This window comes from Asterias amurensis, chromosome 5, assembly GCF_032118995.1.
Source record: "Asterias amurensis chromosome 5, ASM3211899v1".
Lineage (NCBI taxonomy): Eukaryota > Metazoa > Echinodermata > Asteroidea > Forcipulatida > Asteriidae > Asterias > Asterias amurensis.
The window spans coordinates 18,689,974-18,707,657 of NC_092652.1; the positions used below are offsets into that span (position 1 = coordinate 18,689,974).

The 17,684-nt window shown below is 38.3% G+C and overlaps 1 protein-coding gene across 1 annotated transcript in view; it reads right to left on the minus strand.

The window, feature by feature from the left end:
* LOC139937356 (gamma-aminobutyric acid type B receptor subunit 2-like) overlaps window positions 1-17,684 on the minus strand; it is a 52,571-nt gene that overhangs the window by 6,293 nt on the left and 28,594 nt on the right. Inside the window, exons 5-13 of the mRNA XM_071932459.1 lie at window positions 16,012-16,077; window positions 11,318-11,512; window positions 9,386-9,628; window positions 8,487-8,559; window positions 6,836-6,919; window positions 4,378-4,528; window positions 3,218-3,350; window positions 2,448-2,561; window positions 1,319-1,441 (exon numbers count right to left, since the gene is read on the minus strand). Of these exons, the coding sequence (XP_071788560.1) occupies window positions 1,319-1,441; window positions 2,448-2,561; window positions 3,218-3,350; window positions 4,378-4,528; window positions 6,836-6,919; window positions 8,487-8,559; window positions 9,386-9,628; window positions 11,318-11,512; window positions 16,012-16,077 (1,182 nt within the window). The remainder of the gene's footprint in view (window positions 1-1,318; window positions 1,442-2,447; window positions 2,562-3,217; window positions 3,351-4,377; window positions 4,529-6,835; window positions 6,920-8,486; window positions 8,560-9,385; window positions 9,629-11,317; window positions 11,513-16,011; window positions 16,078-17,684) is intronic.

Genomic DNA, 17,684 nt, shown 5'->3' on the forward strand with positions numbered 1-17,684 from the left:
TCGAGACCTCAAGTTCTAAATCTGAGGTCTCGAAATCAAATTCGTTGAAAATTACTTCTTTCTCGAAAACTATGGCACTTCAGAGGGAGCCGTTTCGCACAATGTTGTATACCATCAACCTCTCCTCATTACTCGTCACCAAGAAAGGTTTTATGCTGATAATTATTTTGAGTAATACCAATAGTGTCCACTGCCTTTAAACAAGCCGTATAACTCAATGTAGCTAGAGGTTAAACATCGAACCACCCTATAAGAAAACTAAAAAACAACAACTCGAAATTAACCTTGAGTTAATGAGTAGAAGATAGCTCATACTAATACTCATTTGTTGATCTCACGATTTGCCCATCCAAATATAAATTAAATTATTTTGGCTGGTTGATAAAGAATATAATTTAAGAGCATTTATGTTTTATTTCAACCCTTTTAGAATAAAGGTTGACATTTTATGCAACATTAGGACAACATTTCAACAGTTTTCTTTGAGCGGAAAACAGGGAGACTTGAATTCGCAAAATTCTGTATCTGTAAGCGTTACGTTGGTTTGATGCTTACTTTTAACTTATTAATTGGCTTAAATTCGATCTTAAATGTATAGACGTAACTCAGTTTTACCTTACGCGTGTTTAATGTTTAAAGGCACACTCCTTGGGTTATTGTCAAAGACCAGTGATCCCAAATGTAAGCAAAACATCCTTGTTGCACAAATTTGTTTGATTTCAGACGGGCCTGAAGTCTTTAAATATTTGAGTGAGAAATTATATCTGTCTCAAAAACTAAGTTACTTCAGAGGGAGCCGTTTCTCACAATGTTTTATACTATCAAACAGCTCTCCATTGCTCGTTACCAAGTAAGTTTGTATGCTAACAATTATTTTGAGTAATTACCAATAGTGTCAACTGCCTTTAATGATTGTATGATTTATACATAGACAGGATGTAACACTAAAACAATTTAACGTACTGTGGTTACATTTCTGCCTGGCCACATTCAATATCAATATAGTTACGCATTGATGCATTCGTGTTGTCATAACCCATGATGACGTCAAAACATAAAATCGAACATTCATTGCTGCAAAAGTGGTCGAATGCAGTTTTAACATAATAATAACTGCAAAATAACAGCGAAAAATCCCTAAAGTTGAATGAAGGAAAACTTTGATGGCGATTTGTTCCGTTGTATAAAAAAAACCAAACAAGGGTCTGTACCCCCAATGTACTATAGTGGTTATTATTTTGTTCACACCATGGCATGCAGAGTTTTAATCATCAGTAACAGTTTCCTTGTTGCTATGTGAGGTGTAGAGTAAACTTACTACTGGTACGGAAGTTGTTTCATCGATGTCGGTTTGTCCCAACAGAATCCAGACGGTGAATATAACAATGTCAACACTGACGGCTACGAATACTCCCAAAATTAGTTTAAAGTTGGGTAAATCCTAAAAATGATATACAAAATGACAGAAAAGGATCAACAAAATATGTCACGATGTAAGGCTGGGGGTGTTTGTATTGTTTCTCAAACAGGGACGGGATAGGCTCAGGTAGAGTTTTTGTTGGGAGGATCAACCATGTTTTGTTTTTTTACCTCAAACCCCTGCCACCCCGAGGGAGGACACCCAACCCCGAGAGAAAAACACCCCCTCCTCCAACAACCCAGGACCACCTATCCCGAAAGAGGCACCCCAACCCGAAAATAAAACCCTATCCAAACAGAGGACACTCATTCCCCATAAGAAGACCCCATCCCGAGAGAAGAAACCCCCGCCTCGAGGAGGGGGGGGGGACCCAGGAAGAGGAACCCAACCCCGAAAAAGGGACCCAACCCCGCCTCCGAGGAGACAGGACACCTCTTCAGCGCTTTGAAACAGTGTTTATGAAGCGGTTTGCACAAAAAATTCAATTAAAGGGAAGGTACATGTTTTGTAATTGTCAAAGACCAGTATTCTCACTTGGTGTATCCCATCATAACCATAAAATAACAAGCCTGTGAAAATTTGGGCTCAATTGGTCATCGAATTTGTGAAAAAAATTATGAAAGTAAAAACACCCATGTTGGACGATTTTGTGTGCTTTCAGAAAAGAATAAAAAACTTCTAGCTATAGAAGTCTCATTATTTTAGTGAGAAATTACCCCTTTTTAAAAAACTACATTACTTCAGAGGGAGCCTTTTCCCACAATGTTTTATACTATCAACAGCTCTCCAATGCTCATTACCAAGTCAGTTTAACAAGTTAACATTTGTTTTGAGTAATTACCAAACGTGTACCTTCCCTTTAAGTTGTACGTTAAGTTAAGTTCCCCCTAAAGGCCTAATTAGAATGTCAAGCCTTATTTTGTGTGATATTATTGGAAGTGGTGTGGGGCTGCGCACACCAGTCTCAGTGACTCTACGACCGTTTTAGTCAGAAATATTAAACTATTTCACGACAACACGTACTCACCACTCGTTTAAGTTTAGCGACTGCTCTGCTGAAAATGGCATGTATCCTGTACGTCTTCATGAACAGCGCCCCGAACGCCAGAGATATGCCAACGCAAACAAGAAATGACTTCATCTATAATGGAAGGATTGGAAAAAGAATGTAACAAATATAAGGTCCAATAAATATACTGATAACATTCATGGCTACACACGCAAAAGTTAAAGTTGGTTTCACGTCTCGTGTAGAATCTTTCTCAACTGACGGACACTTGTTACCTCGTATGAATACCTTTCCCTGAAGAGAAATTAACATGGGCCGATTTAGCCTGAACATCTGACGTCACACTTCGAGGCTCGTGTGCACGTTCATCCAATGTTAGCATTGTATCCAATGGAATCACTGGATCTGAGTCATGTAGCAGGTACATATCTTTATCAGAGCCCAGCCTAAGTCTATAGTGCCGATTGAGGGAGGTTCGCTCAAAGAGAGCGATATCAGAAGAGGGCCAGAAGAGGGCGCAATCCGAATAAGTTAAAACACAGTTTGCCGCATGGGGACAATCTTCCCCACACTGTTGTTTTAGGAAAATTTGTCCTCTGGAGATTATGAGAAATTACAAAGGGCTGGATGAGGAGGATTCAAAAGAGGGTGCTATCAGTAGAAGTTTATACACAGTTCGTCGTTTTGCCATATCGCATCTCTTGTTATTTTTTTCTCTCCCTCTACCTACTTATTAAAGCTTATTTTAAAGAGAAAACAATTAAATAATTTAAATAAACGAAACTCACGTGACAGAATCGAATAATGGTGTCTTTTTGAAAGGAAGATTCATCTAGTCCGAAGAGAAAGACCGAGATGTAAAGAAGAATACTTCCCAAGACGATTAGGTTATTCAGAGGCGGAGTGGATATCTTGATTGCTCTATTAGGGTTGAATAATGGATGATGCAAATTGAGAACCAACAATATAAATTTAAAATAGTTTCATTTTAAAGGCAGTGGACACTATTGGTTATTGTCAAAGACTAGCCTTCACAGTTGGTCTCAACATATGCATAAAATAACTAACCTGTGAAAATTTGAGCTCAATCGGTCATCGAAGTTGCGAGATATGAATGAATGAAAAAAACACCCTTGTCACACAAAGGTGTGTGCGTTTAGATGGTTGATTTTGAGACCTCAAATTCTAAATCTGAGGTCTCGAAATCAAATCCGTGGAAAATTACATCTTTCTCCAAAACTACGTCACTTAAGAGGGAGCCGTTTCTCACAAAATTTTATACTATCAACCTCTCCCCATTACTCTTTACCAAGTAAGGTTTTATGCCAATAATTATTTTGAGTAATTACCAATAGTGTCCACTGCCTTTAAACACGTATGCATTCCCTTCACTGCAAAATCCGAGGAGATATTATGTAGACAACCAAAACACTCACTCATAAGGAAGTAAACCCTTATGATTTTGTTCTTTTATAATCATATAAAATATTCTCTCACTTGTAAAAATAGCATTGTTACTCTTTTATAAACTATTGTTTGTACTGATTTCATGAAGTTTGGAAATAAATGTAAGCTTGAATTGAAATGAATAACTGTGTGTTTTGACCCACGATTCAAAATTACACAGCACATAAATTTTATGTTCTTATCTTATAATAATAATATGTTATTTTTGGTTGACATAATTTGGCCTTTTTAGTAAACACAAAGTGATAAGAGTCATGAGCTTTTGTTTTCGAGGTCTTCACGAAATTGCTTTTCCTGTACTAATATCATTTTGTTAAATTATCATCCCTTTTCAAAGGGATTCACGAAATTGCTTTTGTGGCATTACTATCATTTTAAATAAATTATCATCCAACATCAGCTTTCGTTTTCAAAGGGATTCACCGAATTGCTTTTGTGGTATTACTATCATTTATTGAATTATCATCCAACATCATTTTACCTCTCCTCTCTGTATTTGACATTGATTCCAAGGAACACCAAATCCATGAGGATACCAAGTACACTCAGTACGTAAAAGATCAGCCTGGTAGCCTCACTAATGACTACATGTTCAGTCCGGTATGTCTTGCCGTCTACTGGGGCCGATCCACCTGTGCCAATCAATAAAAAAGGAATAATGGATTGTAATAATGATATATAGCAAGACAGTTCTCTAAAGAATAAACTATGCAGGGCAAGTAGACAACATACACATGATGTTACCGCAAACCAAATATATATTGATACCTCACCAGGAAATGCCTCAAAATATATTATATATTACATTATTGGTGATGGGAAAGACTTGTTATGCACAGATATATAGATAAGGCGCAGTTAAAAAAAAAAAAAAAAAAAAAAAAAAAAACGAAAGAAAAACAGACACAACGAAATTATTCGTTGAAAACCTGTGACATATTGCGAAGAGATTTGAATTCGGTGGTACAAAGACAAAATTAAGTGGTAGAGTGTTCCGGATACGCAGCTGAAGAAAAAAGACCTGTCACCCAGGAGTCTCAAGACTTGGTTTCAATGAGGAGAAGCATGGAATTGCATCGAAGATTTGGAAGGATGATTGTCGGAATACAGGAGGCTTAACATTGTCGTGACATTAGTACTGACATTTCATATTTTATTTGTATTGTTTCGTTAATAATACAAATCGGCTTCTCGTAGGCCTTTACTGCAAAACAATAGAATTGACAACATGGGTCTTGTCACAAAGATACCAAAGAGAGAGAAGGACAACAACAAAATCAAATTTAACACCAATGGGTGTTACAATAACACCTGTGAAATTGTTTTGGCAGAAAGAACATATAGATTTGAGAGGATTATTGTCGGAAACAGGATGTTTATCAATTAACTTGTTTATATGGCTACTGATATTTCATGTTAATGTTCATGGTTTCGTCAATTATACAATTGGCCTCTCGAAAGCCAAAGTTGGTCCCTGGAAGAACAAAAAAACAATACCACACTATCTTAACGTTTAACTCAAAAAGGTTTATTAAAATAATTTACGCATTGGCATGTCATTTGAATCGGATAAATACAATGCGAAAAGTTGGGTGTTAGAATTGGCACCATGGGTGTTGTCACACAAACACAGCAAAGAGCAAATCAAATGTTATCACCAGATGGTGTTACAGTAACACAAGTGAAATTGTTTTGGCAGAAAGAATAAAGACTTGAACGGATAATTGTCCAAACTGGAGGTTTATCAATATTGTTATCTTGTTGTGATATTTGCATCGATGTTTATTTTCGGAATAATGTTCATGGTTTCGTCTATATATGAATTGGCCTCTAAAAAGCCTTCACTGTAAAACAACAAAATTAGAATTGACACCATAGGTGTTGTCACAAAGATACCAAAAAGAAACTCAAATTTATCACCAAAGGGTGTTACACCAATATAATTACACCATTATAATAATTGTTTGTGCAGAACATGGTGTTACTTTAACACAACCTATATGCAGCGAATTCTGATTTTTTGTATTTTGTATCTTTACATGATTCAACACGAAATCAAATTCGTGGGAAATTACTTCTTTCTCGAAAACTACTTTACTTTAGAGGGAGCCGTTTCTCACAATGTTTTATATTATATAACTGACATACAGATCCTTGTCATTTGATTGGTGGAACTTACTTCACGTGACATTCGTTATTACTCCCAACCGCACCAGCGATAAAAAATCCCTATTCGCCTATGGGGAATAGCATTTCCCATTCAACAGTTAGGCTCATCCTTGTTCCCAATGTTTTTGAGTGATACAGCGCCGCCGCGCCGCTGCTAAAACGAAGGAGCACCTGTGCAAAAGGTTGTGATCCGGTTTGTGCATTGTTGCCGCTACGCGGCGCTATTTGATTGTTGGTTGTCAGTAATTAAATTGTGTGATTTTTCATAATGTTATACTTTTAAAATACATCAAATGACAATGATCTATATGTCAGAATATAAAACAAATATTGAGTGGCTTTAATTCGTGGAATGGAAGGAATATTATCGCTCGGTAAAATTTGGACTGTTCCATTTCACGAGGAGAAGCCGAGTGAAATGGAACAGTCCAAATTTTACCTTGCGATAATATTCCTCCCATTCCACTCTGAGCCACTCAATATTTGTATACTATCAACAGCTCCCCATTACTCGTTACAAAGTAAAGTGTTATGCTAATAATTATTTTGAGTAATTACCAATAGTATTCACTGCCTTTAATGCCAATTAATAGTTTTCTGTCAAGGATTTAGCTGCAATTGGTTATGTACACGAGATTGTATTTTGGCAGGTTATCTTATTTGTTTTTGGTTAGAACAGTTATTTTGTACTAAGCTAACTTGTGTGCTTATAAGCAGCCTAATGAAGATGGGCCACTGGTGGAATTGAAAAGTATAATACTTATAATTACTTGGCCAATGAAACCGCATATCATCCACTTCCTTGAAGCTTTGGCAAGAATTCACGCATTCGATAATCTCCAGTGATTTTTTGCCTGCAAAATAAAATTTGAAAGAGTCTGTAACTTTAGTTTCTTGCACAGGACACGTTTTTGTAATTGTCAAAGACCAGTTTTCTCATTTGGTGCATCCCAACATGATTATGCATAAAATAACAAACCTGTGGATATTTGGGTTCATATTGGTCATCGAAGTTGCAGGAGAATAACGAAAGAAGAAAAAGAAAAAAATACCAATGTTGAACAACTCGGTTTGCTTTCAGATGCATAATAAAAGGCTTCAGCTGATGTACTTTATTATTTGAGTGAGATACCTCTTTCTTAAAGGCTACGTTACTTCAGAGGGAGCTGTTTCTCACATTGTTTTATACTATCAACAGCTCCCCGTTGCTCATTATCAAGTAAGTTTTTATGCTAACAACTATTTTGAGTAATAACCAAGAGTGTCCAGTGCATTTTAAATGTGTTTTAATAATTGTATTTGCTGCTGTTGCAGTGTCAGTGTCACATCCACTTAATGTAATGTAACATTTTAAACGTCACCATTCAACCTGTAGCTTGTTTTCAATTAATGAAGTGTGTGTCCGTCTAATTAATTTTTAGAGCACCCATTATTTGAATAATTGGAAATGGTAACGTCACCGCCCAACCATTTCCAACCATTCTACAAATGGTTAGGGTTATACCATTGGGAAACATAAAACATAAAAAATCGATAAGTCAAGGTGTGTTCCCATTGATCAAGTCCTGAGAAACCATTACCGATCCGATAGAAATACCGGGGGCTGCGTTTCAGGACCTTGAACACGAAGGATTAATGGGGCAGCATACGTTTGGTAATTACTCTTAAAATTAATGACAATGCAAATTTACTTGTTGGTTAGAAATACAGCAGCTTACGATAATATAAATCAGTTTGAGAAGAATCATTTTACATCATAGAAAGTAATGAAAAAGTACGACAGTTTTGTTGTCCGACGAGACCCATTGGTAAGACACTGCTCTAGAATTGCAAAGGCCGTGGGTTCGAATCCCATCCAAGTAATAATCCCCGTTATTTTGGTTTCACAGAGCTCGGAAAAGTACTGAGCTAACACACAACGGTGTACATGGGTAAAATCAAAACGAACAGTTATTTTATGTTGTTTATAAACAAAACAAAAGTGCCTATCACGGCTGTTGCAGCCGGTCTTGTCGTAGGGTTAAAGACACTGGACAGTGGACACTATTGGTAATTGTCAAAGACCAGTCTTCTCACTTTGTGTATCTCAACATATGCATAAAATAACAAACCTGTGAAAATTAGAGCTCAATTGGTCGTCGAAGTTGCGAGATAAAAATGAAAAAAAAAAACTCTTGTCACACGAAGTTGTGTGCTTTCAGATGCTTGATTTCAAGACTTCAAAACCTAATTTTAAGGACTCGAAGTCAAATTTGTGGAAAATTACTTCCTTCTCCAAATCTATTTTACTTCAGAAGGGAGCCGTTTCTCACATATTTTATACTATCAACCTCTCCCCGTTTACTCGTTACCCAGTAAGGTTTTATGCTAATAATTATTTTGAGTAATTACCAATAGTGTCCACTGCCTTTAAGCACTAACCTTGAAATTGGGCAATGAATTGACGAACATCTTTTTCGGATCGGTAGCCGCCGTCTTCAATCAGAATAGGTCCCTTGAAAAGAAAAGAAAAAGTAGAGAGACAAGATCCTTCACGATAATAATTAACCAACGGAAGATTTGAATGTCCAGATGTGGTAGATTGTATAGTTTCCGTTGACACACATTGCCAAATGGTGTTTGGCTTTGTGGTAGCTTTACCTTCTTTTCTATCCTGATGAAGACGAGCAGAGTATACTGTTCGAAACGTCGAAACCAAACCGGCTCTTTTCGGAGCCAAGTTCCTTTTAAATGGTTTTGCTACATGGTTGTATCCGCAAGTTTACTAGTATTTACAGTTGATTCAAAAGCCGTGTTCGCACTGGATTAATATTTTTGGTAACTTAACCATGACGCTGGGTAACATTCCGACGGGTTAACTTTCCCACCGTCCGCACTTGGATTTATTTGACTCGGGTAAACTTTACCGAGACCGTGGATAAACTAACAGAGCTGGCCCCCATGCGTAACATTTGACAGCACTTTTCGGTTTGCGGCTCGATCTTTCGCAATTTTTCAGTTGAAGAGTTGCATTTCTGATTATTGCTACGCTAAACAGTTCGATAATCCCGAAAATCTTATTCTTCCATGACAAAACATGTCAGCTTCTTCGGTCACGGACGGATGGGAGATTTAACCGAGTAGTCGCGTCCGCATTGGACTTCCTGGCTCGGTTTAACTGACCTGGTCAATCTTGGGCACCTTTGGTCTCGGTTAAACTACCCATCGGGTCGGGTAAGTTACCTGGGAGGAAAACTTCCTGTGGGATATTCTGTAAGACTAAATCTTGTCTTTATCCTGGCAGTAGATTAAGACAGGGGACCAGTCTAACAGACACTCACCGTAGGCCCAACGAAACGAGTCTCATAGACGCTCTCCAAAAGGGCAGCAGACATGTTACTGTCCTCATACGTGAACTCATGGAGAGCTCTCGGTGGGTCGAGTTGGGCTAGTTTCTCGATGGATCGATTCAGTGCCATTGCTATGGTGATGAGTACGTCGTAAGACTCGATGTGTTCCAGTCTGTCCACCCCTTCACGGGCTAGAAGCCCGCGGATGAAGTCCAGCTGGTACTCCGGTGGACGCTGCATGAGATTTGAAACAAAAAAAAACAAATTTTAAAATCATTGGAGTCGTAACTTTATAACTATTTTGTTTGGTTTGTCCCGGTATGGCGACTTATTGGCCAGGAGTCACCGTGATCATGTGTATCTTGACTTTAGTACATAACCCTTCAAGAATATAGACTGTTTAAATGCAAAATCTCGCATGTTATTCGATTTTGAGGAATAGTATAAAAGCTCCACATACAACGATGCATTGGGTAACACTGTGCCCGAACCATTTTGTTGTACTCAACATTAATCTAGAGTGGCTCCTCCAAAAGCACCCAGTGATCATACTCATGGATTTCTTGGTTTCAAACAAGCAGAAGAATACAACCCCAGTCCTATCCACAGTTTTTAAGTCTTGTGCCTTTGTGAAATTAATGAAATGTTGTGTTTTTATAGTGACTATTTTTGTAAACTGTACATTTCGGCCCTTAGCCGCTGTGTTTGAGTATGCCATGAATATTAAAGGTAGTGGACACTTTTGGTAATTACTCAAAATAGATTAGCATAAAACCTTACTTGGTAACGAGTAATGTGGAGAGGTTGGTAGTATAAAACATTGTGAGAAACGGCTCCCTCTAAAGTAACGAGTTTGATTTCGAGACCCCAGATTTAGAAATATTGAGGTATCAAAATCGAGCATCTGAACGCACACAACTTCGTGACAAGGGTGCTTTTTCTTTCATTATTATCTCGCAACTTCGACGACCGATTGAGCTCAAATTTTCACAGGTTTCGCATATGTTACGATACACCAAGTGAGAAGACTGATCTTTGACAATTACCAATAGTGTCCACTGCCTTTAATAATAATTATACATACACGCAATCGAGGAAACCATTCCCAGCATAAATCTCCGCTACTGAACCAGATTCCCCTTCACTACCACGTATGTTGATGTGTTTTGAGACATTCGTGTTTCGATATTTTCTGAGCAAATAATCGTATCTGATACCAATTTTAGTCTACAAACATAAACGACACGTATATCATGCACCCAATCTGTTTTTCTTCTTTGAATGAAAGTGGGGCGGAAGGGGGGGGGGGCTGTGATTATTAATTGTTGTTACCTCACAGTGGCTATATAATTGTGGTTTTCTGTTTACCCTTATTATCGGCTATCGACGAATTCTACATGCAAGTACGTGTACTGATAATACACAGTGCCGAAACATGCAGACAACCGAAAATAAGCTTTCAATAATATAGTTTTGATTGGTCCAAGGTGATGTTTTGTCAGCTGCACCCGCATCACCTCAGACCAATCAAGACACATATATAGAAAGCTTTCCGCAACTGCGTGTTTATCCAATGGAATCACTGGTTCTGAAAAGCAAGTACATGTCGTGATCATTGCAGATAAAGACAGGGGACAAGTCCAAGTCTATATTGAGTGCGTTCGTTTAGCTTCCCTGGGTCTTCCCCGCGGTGCTCACCCGGGTGAACCCCTGACAAGAGCTAATCGAACGATCACACTCGCCCTCTCGTGGTGACGGCATGCACCTCAGGTCACCCCCAAGTGACCCACTCCACAAGCAGGGCACTGGGGGCTGACCCAGGTGAGCCCCCGTCAAAGTTATTCGAACGTACCGGGGCAGACCGGGGTCGACCCAGGGAAGCTAAACGAACGCACCCAGTATTACTTCCGATCGATCACTCACTATGCCGTTATAATGGATGTCTCTGACGTCATCAACTGATCTCCATAATGGAACGGATAGATGGTTCTGAAGAGCCTCTTCTAGCTCGTGTGCAGTGCAATTCACATCGGGTCGTATCGCCTCCCACCAGCCGGGTGGGTACCAGCCAATACTAATCCACACGTACTTTGGGCCGAACATGCTCATGTGGTAGATCTGAAGCAAAGAATGTTTCGCTTACAATTTGAAAATTGTCTTTAAAGTTTTGACATTTTCCGAAATGGATGGTTTGGGGATTAAAGAAACTTAAGAGAAACAACAGAAGAAGAGAAAACATACTTAGCCTGGTTCGTACTTCCTGCGAATGCGAAATAAATGCGACACGAATGTTTACGTCACATGGCTGCCCTCGACACATTGCGGCAATTTTAATCGCTCAAAATGTCAAAATTGCAATCAATGATTTATGAAACTACTTTTTAACAATTCTGTTAGTATTATCCATCAGGGCAGTTGTATCAACAGTCAGTGTCAATTACTCTAACGGCTTCAGGTGTATAAGCAATGCGCAAGGCATAAAAAAGTGCTTCAACATTTAGAAGTTTCCTTCAGGGTATGTGGGTCTAGGTTTTGAAGTATGATACCTACTCATTTTGCATAGCAGCAATGGTTTACAAGGTGCTGTGGCGCATATGCTGCCAATCAAACCAGGAACAACGGGGCGAACACCTATACACTTTTTGATAAACGTCCTGAGCCTTTATACGTGCGTTCACAAAACACGAGATTAACGGCTTCACGTCCCATCCGAAGGAAGAAGCAACCATGTGTTAAGTGTCTCGCTTAAAGGCAGTGGACACTATTGGTAATTGTCAAAGACCAGTCTTCTCACTTAGTGTATCTCAACATATGCAAAAAATAACAAACCTGTGAAATTTTGAGCTCAATCGGTCGTAGAAGTTGCGAGATAATAATGAAAGAAAAAACACCCTTGTCACACGAAGTTGTGTGCTTTCTGATGCTTGATTTCGAGACCTCAAGTTCTAAACTTGAGGTCTCGAAATCAAATTCGTGGAAAATGATGACTTCTTTCTCGAAAACTACGTCACTTCACAGGGAACTGTTTCTCACACTGTTTTATACCATCAACCTCTCCCCATTACTCGTAATCAAGAAAGGTTTTATGATGATAATTACTTTGAGTAATTACCAATAGTGTCCACTGCCTTTAATGACACGACCGGGACTCGACCCACACTCTGCTGATCGGAAACTCCATGAATGTTAGGCCCATTTCCTCTTTTCTCCAGCTCTCCAGGATCATTAAACAGTCTGAGATTCAAACTAATGGTTTTTACCGTATAGCTACTTTCAATTGCCGTTGCTCCATCAAAATTAATGCAACTATATTTTAAGGTTCAATGCCTGGACTTAATTTTACATAGAGCTACAATCTAAACACTCCCGGGTCAGAATTGACCCGGATTTGGGTCCCAGGGGGCCAGACCCATTCATGGGTCTGTTTCACCCGGAATCCTTGTCAATGTGACCCAGAATCCGTGTTTTTGTGACCAGAAATTTGAAGCGGGTATTTTCACTCGGATTCTGGGACACATTCACGCGGATTCCGGGTCAAACTGACCCTGAAATGGGTCTGGCCCCCTGGGATCCAAATCCGGGTAAATTCTGACCCGGGAGTTTTTAGAGTGTACGATTGCCCATAGGACGTGTACCAATAGACCTTTTTATGCACATGACGTCATTTCAGTACGGCGCCCCCGCATTGAGGTCAAAAGGAGATTGTTCATTGGTCAATCTATGTGCGTTTTGATTGTTTCGTCACCGTTTGACCTCAAAGATGGCGGCTGGATGACGTCAATGCATAAGGTCTATGCTGCTGGGTGAAGTACGATGTCACTAAACAAATCACGATAGTGACAGTAACGTAAAACTAATTATCTTCAGAAAATTGTCTCGTCAGTGGTTTGTGAAAGCCACTTCGGTATACTTGATTTGTCGAGTTCAATATGCATAGATAGTTGAAATTATATTAATATCTAGATCGATTGGGCTTGCGGAATATGAAGTGGCATTAAACGTGCAATACATCGATAGAAAATCAGACATTATTGCCAAATCGTGCATTTTTTAGTCTGACGAATTAAAAGAACTTGAACTTACAGGGAAGGTACGTTTGGTAATTACTCAAAACAAATATTAACCTAAAAACTGATAGTATAACACATTGTGAGAAACGGCTTTCTCTGAAGGAGCATTTATTTTGAAATAGAGGTAATTTCTCACTTAAATAATAAAAGACTTCTAGCTAGAAGTCTTTTATTGTTCCTATCTGAAAGCACACAAATTCGTCCAACAAGGGTGTTTTTTTTTTCTTCATCATTTTATCCCAACTCCGATGACCAATTGAGCTCAAATTTTCACAGGTTTGTTATTTTAAGCATAATATGTTGAGATACACCAAGTGAGAACACAAAATAATGTAAACCATGTTAGAAGGTTCATTACCTGGATTCAATTCCACACTAAGCTACGGATGCCCTTAGGACGTGTACCAATCTAAATTGCTAAACGAAGCGTGATGCCACTAGACAAATCACTAAAGAATGACAATAATGTACACATCATCTTCCAATGATTGTCTCGTGAGTGATTTGTGGTTTGTGGAGATATGCATAAATAATTAAATCGTATTTTATAGTCTAGTTCAATGGTGCTTGAGGAATACAATGTGCAATACGCTGATGGAAAGACACGGCTTGAAATAATTGAAAAATCGTGAATGTGCATTATTTTTTTTTTTTTTAGAATAAAACAAATTAGCATGAATCTTGGAATGACGGAATTGTTTTTAAAACTACTTGAACGAAAATGTTCTTTGTTGATTAAAAAGTGTTTAATCAAAATATGATGAAAATTGAGTTCACAGATTTTAATTGTGCAAAAGCAATTCTATTGAATACATGTCTCCCGTTCTTTCCAGAGAGATTCACGAAAGCCCAAAGTTACGTCATCCGAGTATGTCACCGTCAGTGAAGATGTATGTAAGTTTCAGCTTCCTTAAATAGTTGTTAAGTTTCTGAGAAAAAAAGGTGAAAATCACAGAGCAATGTTTTCAGGACGGTCGCGAATGTTTTCAGGAATGTCCCTTGTACATTTTTCGTCTCACATTTTCGTTGTACATTTTCGATTGAGTTTATTTTACTCATTTCTCAAAAACTAAAGCAGCCAACACAAGTAATACTTTAAAGGCAGTGGACACTATTGGTAATTGTCAAAGATTAGCCTTCACAGTTGGTGTATCTCAACATATGCATAAAATAACAAACCTGTGAAAATTTGAGCTCAATCGGTCATCGAACTTGCGAGATAATAATGAAAGAAAAAACACCCTTGTCACACGAAGTTGTGTGCGTTTAGATGGTTGATTTCAAGACATCAAGTTCTAAATCTGAGGTCTCGAAATCAAATTCGTGGAAAATTACTTTTCTCGAAAACTATGGTACTTCAGAGGGAGCTGTTTCTCACAATGTTTTATACTATCAACCTCTCCCCATTACTCGAAAGGTTTTATGCTAATAATTATTTTGAGTAATTACCAATAGTGTCCACTGCCTTAATAAGGGAAGCATTATTCCACTATTATTATTTTTTTTTTTTGGTGCCGTACAAAAAGTACCGCTAACCCTTCATACAAGAGACGAATGTGCAGCAAGTTCTCATGATGTGACTATTGATTGTGTTGAAAAAACAGTGAGCATCATCGAGAAGTATTATTTAAGCAAAAATACCAATACAGCACATATCTTGACGAGTACAAACTGAGATGGATTGCTGAAGGTGAAACATGATATCAAGTCATCAGAACAAAAAGTAAAATTACAACAACACATAGAAAACCTCAAAAATTGTCATCTCCTGCAAGAAAACAAAGCAGGCATCTAATTCTTGAAAGGGGTCATGTAACCTCGAGCCCACACCAACCTGTAAGCGACCATAAGCCGCTGTGGGATCCCGGGGTGCAACGAAAGGTAGTATCGTCCCCGCAATTTGATTTATGTTGCGCATTAACGGGAATTTGGGACAAAGGTTTAGTCCGTTGGGCCGGAATTATTGGAAATTTGCTTTCAATGCAACAGATGGCAGACTTAACTTGAAGCTTTCTGGAAAAATATATCTAGTCGACGAGACATTAAAACACACACGCGTTTGGTTTTGTATTAGTAAGGGGGTGTATAGCTGCCACCTACATATTAAGTCGTAAGTCGTACGTACGACTTGTTATCTTACACGTACGAATTAGTATCTCGTTCGTACGACTTATTGTGTCGTACACACAACTTAATAACTCGTACATAAGACATCTCGTACGTACGACTTATTTTGTCGTACGTATACAAACTATTATCTCGTAAGACTTAATGTGTGTTATGGTCGAAGCTACATGTATACGCTTCCGTAGGGATGATAGGCCCTTTTCGAAACCACGGCTTCGGTCTCGGCTTCAGGCTCCATCTGAAGCCCTGAGCACGTACGAAAAAGCACGCGCATTAATGTGTCAAATAACCGCGGGGCCAAGCTAGCCTGAGCCGACTCCAAACCAAACCCGTGGTTTCAAAAAGGACCATAGTCATTTATGGATGTCCATACTTTTTCCTACTAAAAACTTAGTCCTATTTGGGTTATTTAATAAGTACCTTGCAAAACATCCTGATCGCCGAGTCAAAGTACGACAGTGCGAAGATTATTCTTGCATCGTGTCTCTGAAAAAGAAACAAAATCAGCAAAATGGCTAGTATTAGTGTATAGACAATGTGGCATGTGACATCACATGTTTACAAAAGAGCCACAGAGCCTGGACTTCCTGCAGGCATTATTTGTACACAGGTCAATGGAAGAACACATACAATCTTATATTTTATGGAGATTGCACTGTCTAATTCTTATCAACTTTTGATATGATGAAAGGGGGCACATCTCAAAACTTGACAAGCTTTTTACTTTCATTTATAACTCTTGGTTTAATGTGGAATGTATGACTCAAAATGTCAACTTTCCCATAGGACCAGTGTAGTATCTTGCCTGCCAATAATACTAAAAGAATGTACAAGGTCACACTTATTGTAAACAAGGTTCACAAGGTCTATACGGTATCAATTACACATTTCCGAAAAAGGGAAAACAAAAATTGGCATTTAATTGTACTTCTTTTGCTGTACTTCTAACCATAAGTAAACCCATTAATTTTAAGGGTGATTTTATCAAACGGATATCTTCCCTCTAGGCACTGTACATGTACAAAACATTGTGAGAAACGGCTCCCTCTGAAGGAGCATGGACTTTGAGAAAGAGGTAAATTTCTCACTAAAATAATAAAACACTTCTATAGCCATATGTATTTTATTCCTAACTGAAAGCACACAAATTCGTCCAACAAGGGTGTTTTTTCTCTTATCATTTTCTTGCAACTTTCGATGACCGATTGAGCCCAAAGGTTCACAGGTTTGTTATTTTATGCTTATATTATGTTAGGATACACCAAGTGAGAAGACTTGTCTTTGACAATTACCAAACGTGTACCTTCCCTTTAACCTTTACCTGTCAAGATGTTTGAAAAGAAGATCTGCTGCCTGAGAATTCTAATTTCGATCAAATAATATTCATATATTCAGTTCTTTTTAAAACCGTATTTGAAAGGGAAACAACTGAACAAGAGGTGTTCGTGTCAAAAGCGACAACAAGCAATGGGCCCGCATGCCTTCCGGGTGAATTATGGCAATGTCTATATAGACAATGTGTGTCCGTGTATAACGAATACGTGTCACCGTCAATGCACTAGGGATTCCAAACAGAAATAGACAATGTCCACAGACTTAGTCCCAATACAAATGAAATATTCACTCCAATTCCAATTGGATACCGAGTCACAAATCAGAATTATTGTTTGTTTAGTTCTGATGAGTAAAAAGTACTTTACTGTCGATTCCATTCTTGTATGAGCAGTTCTGTTATACGCTTGGGGACTATTTTTTTTTTTTTTTTTTGCGAGAACAACAAAACCCAGATATTTTTTCCTGGGGCAGACTAAAAAATAGAGGTCAGTACTAAAACAACATCCAAATGTCATCTGTCATAACAACAAGGTAATTAAGTTTGCTCTTAAAGGACGAGTTGGTCTTTAACTGAGCGTTTATAACCGTTTTTTATAAAATGCATATGGTTGGAAAGATGTTTTAAAAGTAGAATACAAATATTCACACGGTTTTCCTTTTACCTCGTCGACTAACACGGTCGGCTATTTATGGGAGTCAAAGTTTGACTTCCATAAATGGCCGAACGTGTTAGTTCGCACAATAAAAGGAAAACCACG